This window comes from Xiphophorus maculatus, chromosome 2 (assembly GCF_002775205.1).
Source record: "Xiphophorus maculatus strain JP 163 A chromosome 2, X_maculatus-5.0-male, whole genome shotgun sequence".
Taxonomy (NCBI): Eukaryota; Metazoa; Chordata; class Actinopteri; order Cyprinodontiformes; family Poeciliidae; genus Xiphophorus; species Xiphophorus maculatus.
The window spans coordinates 25,975,986-25,985,450 of NC_036444.1; the positions used below are offsets into that span (position 1 = coordinate 25,975,986).

Genomic DNA, 9,465 nt, shown 5'->3' on the forward strand with positions numbered 1-9,465 from the left:
TTTATCATAGATTATATGTCTCATTATACATCAGGAAGATGTAGTGAAACCTTTAATATGGAAAAAATACATTTTTATAAAAGTATACAAGGGCACACCATCATTAGTGTCTCACAGCACACTCTAATAAACCATGTCCATCATTTGTGCCTCCATCAGACCTCACAGCTGTAGGGGGCGCTGTCTTACAGTAGGAATCCAAGTAGGAACCCCCATAGGATCCTCTGGGATCCAGTCTCCTTTTGGTCCTATTCAGACCCTCATTAGAAAGGCATTTCATCCTTTCTTGACCTTTAAGACATTCCTCTAGATTGTTTGACTCAGAGTTTTGTGGAAACTAAAATGACTGATACAGGAATAAATTGAAAATATGAATAAAATCCATCCATCCCTTTTCTTCCGCTTATCGAGACTCAGGTCGTGGGGGTAGCAGCCTAAGAAGGGAGGCCCAGACTTCCCTCTCCCCAGCCACTTCTTCCAGCTCCTCTGGGGAATCCCAAGGCGTTCCCAGGCCAGAAACATAGTCCCTCCAGCGTGTCCTGGTTCTTCCCCGGGGCCTCCTCCCGGTGGGACGTGCCCGCAACACCTCACCAGGGAGGCGTCCAGGAGGCATCCTGTCCAGATGCCCGAGCCACCTCAACTGGCTCCTCTCGATGTGAAGGAGCATTGGCTCTAATCTGAGTCCCTCCTGGATGACCGAGGTTCTCACCCTATCTCTAAGGGAGAGCCCAGACACCCTACGGAGTAAACCCATTTTGGCCACTTGTATCCGTGACCTTGTTCTTTTGGTCATGACTATAGATGAGGGTGGAGACGTAGGTAAATCGAGAGCTTCGCTTCTGGCTCTCTTTTTCAACACGACCAACTGGTACAGCGCCGGCTTCACTGCACCAATCCGCCTGTCGATCTCTTGTTCCATTTTTTCCTCGTTTGTGAACAAGATCTCTAGATACTTAAACTCCTCCACATGGGTCAGGACATCCTTCCTGACCCAGAGAAGGCCTTTTACCTTCTCCAGCTCAAGACTATGGCCTCGGATTTGGAGGCACTGATCCTCATCCCGGCTGCTTTGTACTCGGCTGATAAGCACAGGCTGTCACCACTTTCCCAAGTACTTCATTCAGTCCAGGTGATTTTTTGGGGTGTACTCTTTTGAGTACCCGACGTACTTGGTGCTCCTGAAGAGTAAGAGCTGGAGGACTGTGAGACTGGCAGTGTTTTGTGGAAATGTGTGACCATCCCACCTCAACTCTTGCAAAAAAAAAAAAAAAAAAAGAGAGATTCCATCAGGTCAACGGAAGCAACCTTGGTTTGTACTTGTACTGTAAGATGCTGTATGCTCTGCCAGACCTGCTGTGACTTATTTTTGAGCCAGTTGGTCCTTATGTGAATTCCGTTTCAATTATTTGAAATGTGGACATTCAAATCAAATGTGGACATTTGTCTTGGAGCAATGAACAACTGTAACCCTGATACATTTATGATACATTTATGCAGTCAATAGTTTTCTACTCCACTCAAAGAATGTGGTGCTTGTGCACAAATTTTAATGGGTATCAAAATGGTATTGAACAAACCATACAGTATGTTCCTGATGAAAAATCAGTATTGATAGAAGATAATTATGTTGTCATATATCCAGGCTTGAGTATTAGTTTAATCCAAAACAGACAATCGAGGAGAAAACAAAAATAAAAAGTCTATGCATCGTCTTTTCTGAAACAGCCTCTGTTCTTCAGGAGTTGGTTGAGAACGCTGTTCTGTTTCAGAACCTTCAAGTCAGATATGTCCTCTGCAATTACAGGTATGTCCTCATTGTGACAAGGCTCATTGTCTTCATCATCGTTGCTGTCAGACAGCGTACACAGGAGGGCATCGTTCTCATATGTTGGGAAATAATATCTGGAGATCAGAGATTCAGAAGAGAGTTTAGTTGAGTTTAAACCAAACTTTAATGATATGTTACCTTAAAGATAATCCCATTACTCTGATTCAATACAAAAGCATCATGTTCTCGCGATGGGTTTCCAAAGCGAAGTACAGGCAGCTGACAGCTGTTGGTAGGACTTACTGTGGTTGGTCCCAGGTGGACGTCTCCGGCAGTTTCATCACGTGCCCTTCAGAGATGACGTGGTCCATCATGTCTGCTCTGGAATCAAACTTCTTCTGGCAGCCATAGCAACGGCTCTGGTGGATTTGCCGCCGGATGTAGTTGACCAGCTTCACCTGCTGGTAGAAGCTGAGGTCTGACAGAGGAGACATCAGGACAGGATGAAGAAAATGACACTGGTCATATTTAGCAACTGACTAAACTGTCCGGTTTTTTTGAAGAATCTCCCGTTTAAAACTAAACTGGAGATTCATATTGTTATCATACAAACAATAAACAATTATTGGTTTTTGGAAAACACAAGACCATATTAAGGAACTGAAATTAAACAGTCTTCATCCACTTCATACCCTCAAGTGAAAGTCTGGACTTTATGTCCAAGTCCACTATAGACGTAACTTGAATATGTCTCAGTAGACATGTAAAAAAAAAAAAAAAAAGCTAATTTGGGGCAGTGTCCAAATATATTTGGTCCCAACTGTATATTGAATCTGATAGTTTGTAAATCCAGCTGATAATTAGGGTGATGGCAACAACGCTGCTGCTTAGTGATAATGTTCATATTTTACTTACTGAGCTCCATCTTTAAGTTATGAAGATCAAAACCATGGGAGTCCTACAAAAATAACCCGACAACAGAACAAGAGACGCAATCACAATTGTGTTCAAAAAACTGCTAACGAAAAAAGGAATACACTGCTTCTTTTCTTTTGTAAAATCTCTGTATTTTTTAGAAGCGTACTTTACCTTCATGTGTGTATAAATCTGATCCATCGTCTCTGATTGATGGTCACAAAAGAGACAAACGGCAGAGACAGGATGGGCTTCCCAGTCGGACCAGTCACTGTGGACGTAAATGTTAGTCAGAGGGAGCAGGAGGATTCACACACTTCCCCCCAAAAAAGAGATGGTCTCGTATGACGTGGATGTGCACACGTGTGGACAAAGTTGTCTACTTTTATACGTTTCTGTTGAGTGTGCGAGAGCCAAGCAGCAGGCAGTGTGGCTTTGATATTTCGACTGAATGTTGGTGCAGAGCCAGATCTGCTCATGAGAAACGAATCTGGCCGAGGTGGGATGGGACCGAACCAGTTAGAGGCGGTCTAGAGGAAAAGCAACTTTTATAAACCTGGAAAATAAATATGCACACAGTTGTAGTTCTAGCAGGAATGGTGTCCTGGGCTCACCCCTCCTTCTGCAATGCAAGCAATTATCGGATTGTTTTTGCAGCAAAATGCAGTTCATATAGTCTCAGTAACTCCACTCCACTTGCATACAGGAAGTAGCAAACTTATTCAGGGGACAACTGACAGAAGAGATATATTTTATTTTGTAGTTTTTGGGTGTCACACTCCTTACTGGTGACACCCTGGGCAACTACCCATATCGCCCATATCAAAACCCTCCATTGTATGTAAATTACCGATGACATTACATTACAACACTGAGGGATACCAACGATTCTGTCCACATGTGTCAATCAATTCCATGTTCAAAACTGATTTAACCTTCAATATCCAGCTGTTTGGATGCGGTTAGAGAAACCCCGGGGTCCGACCTGAAATTCTCCTTCATGTAGGTTTTGATGAAGATACTTACTCATCTTCAACATCTACCAGCTCCCGGTCGTCCTCACTCTGAACCTCCTCCCAGGTTTTTCCCAGTTCCTTACAAGAGAACGAAGGAATGAGCAGAACTACCCCAATGCACTGACTTCTTCATTTGCACCTCAAGTTAAGAGATACAGGAAGAGGACGAAAGGAAAAATAAAAATAAAAGTCTGACCTACTCTTCTCAAACTTTTATCTTTGAACAAATTGCCAGTGCTAGCAAAGTGAATTTGGCCTCTGATGTTTTTTGAATTTTGACTGCCCTTCGTTGTATATTGTTCGAAGTTGTTCTATATGTGAATAAAAACACCTTCAAAGTTTTGAATTGTCACTTTTGAAAATTCAAATAACATACAATTTTCTACATGTATAATTGGGGCAGGTGAGGAGAAATTAAACTGCTTCAGGTTCTCTTAGTGACTTGTAATAAGGTGGAACGCTGGGCAGGAATACATTCCTAATCTGAGGAATGGGCCAATCAAAGCTCGTCAGCCAAGGTGAAAGCGTTGACGGCTCAGTAAAATGATGTGTCATTTATTTTCAGTGTTCCTACAAAATTCATTTCATACAGAAGAGGATTACTGTCACTGAGCAAAAACAGAATCCGGACTTTTTTTTCCCTCAGAGTTCTGACTTTAAACAGTGGTGCAATGGACAGACACCAAGTGTTATTAGAACCTTCATGCATCATCTAAACTAAATAAATTATAAAACCTTGAAATTATGGAAGTGGATCAGAGCCATTGCAAAAAAAAGAAAGAAAAAGAAATTGTCTTTAATCTCAGAATTCTGAGTTTTAATCCTGAAATAACAAAATTATAACAAGTCTTTTTTTCCCCCAACTTACCAGATAGTTGATCACATAAAAGCGGTCGTAAACATGGTTGTTGGCATTGATGCGACGGTGAGCTTTCTTCCTCATGTGGTCCTTCAGTGTAGATTTGTCCCGGAAGATTTTTTCACAGTACAAACACTGCAGGCTTATGGGGGAGAGAAAATACAGCTTCTTTAGGCAACAGAGAAAATCAACTACAGGGAAACTGTTTTAAAACCAGTCACTGCAGTAAGCTGAAACCATTCGAATGGCAACAAAGATGAGAGCAATCACTTATAGCATGCAGTGATACTGTGAACTTCTCTCAGGTGGAACACCACTAAACCTAATCCAACAGAAAGATAAAGCTAAAAACATCACTGTTTAAAATCAACCACAGTATGGTTGTATCTGCAAAACAATCCAACCGACATGATGAATGATTTTAGTCATTGTTATAATGTTTAAGGAGCACAGCTAGGACTTCACACTGAGCACTGAGCAACCACGTCTGTCTGACTGGCTTCAACTTAAAGAACTCAGTCAAGCAGTCAGGAAACGCAATTTGGCCACTGCAGAACTTTAGTCATTTACGGATCTGTTTAAATTTGACAATTTCAAAACGTTAATCTTAAATGAAGTTGTGAGAGTGCCATACGTCACCCTTTGACAACTTCAAGAGTTTCATATTTAAGCCATAACAATGGCCTTTTGATGAAGTCTGACCTGAAACTGATGATCCTCCTAGTTTAATCGTGTTCCAGGAGCTAGTTGGAAACACATGAGGATTTGCTAACAGTTGAATGTGCAGAGCTGTCAACATGCAATGTCCTCTTACAGATTTGTAATGTAATGTTTTTTTTCTGGCACACGTTTTTTCAGATCGTCACGTCACACTGATGAAGAAGCTATCGATCACTAATGGAGATGCTGTGCTTCACATTAGACTCAAACCGTCTCCAATGTGGCTGAATTTAAACTACTCTGAAAAGAGAAGTGAGCCGAGGTTCGTTGACACTTATCACAAACACAAGCAGATTTTAAAGGACATATAAAATTAATAAGTTAAATCACTAATTGAAAACTGCAGTTTTGGATTTACTCAGAATGTCTGATATTAAAATTTGCTTTATGATTAGAAACATTTAAACGTGATTAAAAAAAGCTAAATCAGACGACTCCTACAACAGAGTAAGACTATTATTATTATTAATTATTATTATTATTATTACTATTATTAAAGATATTGAGGTGTGAACTGAGTTTATGTTAGACATGTACTGGAGGTGATTAGACATAGAGAAAAGGTGCAAGTCCACAATGCAAACACACACACAGCATAGTGAGACACGACGGCGTGTGGGGGGGTGTGGGCGTGTGTGTAACTGTGTAACTGTTCTCATTAGTGATGTCCTGACAGAAATGTGAAAAAAAACTAAACTATCTCTTTACATCAACCTCTACCATGTTTTATACCTACATATTGGATTCTAGTTGTGCTCAGTGAGGAATTCAGGCTTCAGACGGTGTCCTAGTGCCCCCCCCCCCCACCCAGCAGCCGATTAAAGATAAAACACCATATTTCCATAGTTATTCTCTACATTGTTACTATTTGACACTGCTTATCGGTGGATGATTGAAAAATTTATTTTACAGTTTTTTTTCAGAGTCATTTCTTACTTGTCCAGTTTATATTGTAGCATGTCCAAGAACTCATTGCAGTACACAATGTTGTCTGGTAGCCCAATGCTGAATGAGTGTTCTCTGGCCATGTGGTTCAGCAGACATGCCCTGAGCACAGAATATGGAAAGGATCAATAATATACTATGACAATAACTACATATCTGTTTACTCAAGGTGAGCAGAGCTGTTCAAACTTGTCCAAATGAATTATTTCCTTAAATGAAATCAAATGACATCAGACTTGCATAGTGCTTTTCAGGATCCTCAAAGACACTTGCAGTCGTTCCCATTCATGCACATATTCACAAGTTTATGACTGGACGGTCGCCACTGGGGCAGACTGACAGAAGCAAGCCGTCGTCCCTTCTGACCACCGTCAGCAGGCGAGGCGGGTGAAGTGCTTTGACCACAACGACAGACGGTTGGAGCAGAGGTCGAACAGACGACCCACCGATTGCAGGATGAACTCCTGCTATTTGTTTGCAGGACTTAAGGAGTCGCCACTATCGCCCAATCACACGTGCCCTCACACACTCTCTTAGTGGTGACCCTTGTGTGTTCTCACCTGTTTCCAGTGCACTCCTCACTGCAGAATAAACATAGACGATGGAAGTAGCAGTCGTCACGCTCCTTCTGCTGTTGCTCTAGGACTTCCTCCTAAAGTAAACTGTGTATATTATTTTTAAGAAAGCAAATCTGAGGGAGAATTTTATAAACTGACAGAACTCTGATGTGCTCTGGCTCATCAACTATTAGCAGCAGCAAGTATGTACATATATGGTATATCATTTTTACAGCTTGTAGCTGTGTGCCCTACTTTGTTTCAGAAGTCACTGTTTTAAAGAGCTTAAGGAATTTTGACCCAGGAATGTAAATGCAGAAAATTGCATGACAAAGACTAAATTTGTGGGGATCAATAATATGATCTACAATAGCAATAAATGCAATAAATTTCTGTCCCTGCCCTCGCCTGAAATATTTTCTGCAACATACAAAAACAACAATTAATTGTATTTTTTTTTTTTTTTATACAATGAACCATCAAAACTGATGACACCGTATTTCCAAAGAAAACCTTTTCAGAAAGTGTTGGGTTGCTGATCCTCACCAGCCGTTTTTGCTGGAGCCTCTCTCTGAGGATTCGGTCCTCTGGGAGGACGTCACACAGCAGGAAGTAATCCTCCTGTTTCTCTGCAAGGTAAATTACTTGTCATAAGCACTTTAGTCACGTTCACAAACTTCCCTTTTTTTACACTGATTAAAGCCCAAATGTGAAAGTGAATTCTGGCATTCTCTGTCAATCAAGTTTATTTGATTGATTGACAGAGAATCGGCACTTTTCAGCAACAAGGCAGTTCAAAGTGCGTTACACTGTAAAACCATTAAAACATCATAAACACATCATACAGTCAACGGTTGTGAAACGTTTTCTGGAGGTTTGTGCCAAATTTGAACAAACCTCCAGAAGCTGAATGCTGCTTTTCCATGTTTGACACTAAATATTAATTACATTGTCACAATGTCTCTCTTGAGGAGGTCATGGATTGTTCTGCTCCAATGGACTCACCAACTGGGCCAGTGGAATTAGTCTTTATGACACTGCAGAAATCTGGGACTGGTTGTTCAAGGAACCTGCCCTTCCAGTAAACCAGGTACCTGACCAAGTAAACTCAGACAGCTCAGTGTGGTCACACATGCATTTCCCTGTTACTCCACACAAAGTCAAAGAGCCCTACCTCGGGAGGTTGGCTATGAGCTTGATATCAGCAATGACAAGCTTGTGTTCCAGCAGCAGGTGTCTGAGCAGAGTGTCTTTCTGCAGCAGCGGGACAGACTCCGAACAAAACAGACAGACCAACAGTTCATCACTGGGATACTGCACCACACTGGGAGTGCTGGGACTTCCAGCTCCAAGCTCTGGAAAACTCAAAGGCTCCAATATGCTGTCCCTGCCTGAAGAACGGCAAATCAAAATGATTTCAAATCAAATTTTATTTGTATGGCACATTTCAGCAGCAAGGCATTTCAAAGTGCTTTTCATCACGACAAGCACAAAAACAGAGTCACGCAACATAGAATCAACAATCAAAACATTACATTAAGTCAAGTGCCGTTCAAAACAAAGATTAGCGCCAATCTAAGGGAGGGCTGACTAAAGGGCATAAAGAAGAGCAGGTGTTTAGAATGACAAACAAACTGAACTCTTTAAATATGATCATATGAAGCTCCGTTTGGTATTACAGCAAACACAGCAGAGATCTAAGGAATGAATCTGACAGATGAAAATAAAATCTATGAACATGATAGGAGGAAGTAAAGGCGTCATTCTAACCTAGATCGTCTCTAATTATCTATTAGTGGATAGATAAATTAATATATTGGTTAATAAAACCTTTAAGTCTAGCCCTTTTCAGATCATAGTTCTGCAAAAAGAAAAAAATGCGAAAACAAAACAAACACTTCATACGAGTTGATTCAGTGAGTTCACTGACCCTGTGTGAATAATAATAATAATAATAATAATAATAATAATAATAATAATAATAATAATAATAATAATGGGAAGCTTTGTTCCAGTTAAAACATGTATGCTGGTGTTGGTCCGTTGTATTGTTGTATTTTATCAAGTCCAAGAGAGAGTTTGTGTGAGGCCTGAATTTGATCTGTGGGCTTCTCTTAAAACTGAGTTAAATGTGAACTCGTTCCACCTGAACTGAACTTAAGATCATTTTTGATGCACAATAAAGCTGCGGGCTCCGAACGATTCAAACCCCTTTATTTCACAGATTAGCTGCTTTTTTTTTGGCTGCCTTTTAAAATGTACAGAGACAATTAATAGCATGTCAAAAGGTTTGAATCAACAGCTAATGTTGTAAACAGTGACGAGGAACTGAAGTGAGTGCAGTTCCTGCTGTGCGCATTTAAAACACATCAACTCTTTCAGTCTACAGACAAACTTTAACATACCAGAGTCTGCTGTTCGCTCGCAGGCGGCCATGACGGGTTTTACGTAGCGATACTTCTTCTTTTGTGGGTTTTTTTTTTGGCGCTTGGCAAACCAACTTAAAGGGTAATTACCGCCACCTACCGGACTGGAGTGTGGACGTCAATGAAAATCAGAGAAAATATATAAATACACGTCATACAGCAGTTTCGAGATTAGCTTTAGCACATTCACTTTCTTAGATTTTTGTTTTAATCTCTTTTATTTATTTATTTTTAGAACTTACAGCCATCTGAGCAGGCA

The 9,465-nt window shown here is 40.7% G+C and overlaps 1 protein-coding gene across 2 annotated transcripts; it reads right to left on the minus strand.

Moving 5' to 3' along the window:
- Positions 1–1,525: 1,525 nt before the first annotated feature.
- On the minus strand, positions 1,526–9,290 carry znf277 (zinc finger protein 277). 2 transcript variants are annotated; one of them, XM_023342447.1, is made up of 13 exons: positions 8,465–8,688; positions 8,354–8,393; positions 7,955–8,196; positions 7,786–7,874; positions 7,327–7,409; positions 6,784–6,875; positions 6,215–6,325; positions 4,568–4,700; positions 3,710–3,777; positions 2,858–2,954; positions 2,684–2,726; positions 2,072–2,246; positions 1,526–1,902 (listed from the first exon to the last, which is right to left on the minus strand). In XM_023342447.1, the coding sequence occupies exons 1-13, from the start codon at positions 8,542–8,544 to the stop codon at positions 1,701–1,703; spliced, it is 1,455 nt and encodes a 484-aa protein (XP_023198215.1). In that variant the 5' UTR covers positions 8,545–8,688; the 3' UTR covers positions 1,526–1,700. The 2 variants fall into 2 exon arrangements, with proteins under 2 accessions (XP_023198215.1, XP_023198211.1); XM_023342443.1 differs by lacking the exons at positions 8,354–8,393; positions 8,465–8,688 and adding an exon at positions 9,186–9,290 and having other exon boundaries at positions 7,955–8,171.
- Positions 9,291–9,465: the final 175 nt, after the last annotated feature.

Excerpts from the sequence above, each read along its gene's own strand:
- znf277 (XM_023342447.1), bottom strand. The coding sequence starts at position 8,544 with ATGACGCCTTTACTTCCTCCTATCATGTTCATAGATTTTATTTTCATC. Across the intron at positions 7,410-7,785 it reads TAATTCCACTGGCCCAGTTG|AGAAACAGGAGGATTACTTC; the intron begins GTGAGTCCATTG and ends TTTACCTTGCAG. Across the intron at positions 3,778-4,567 it reads TTTATGTGATCAACTATCTG|GAACTGGGAAAAACCTGGGA; the intron begins GTAAGTTGGGGG and ends TTCTCTTGTAAG.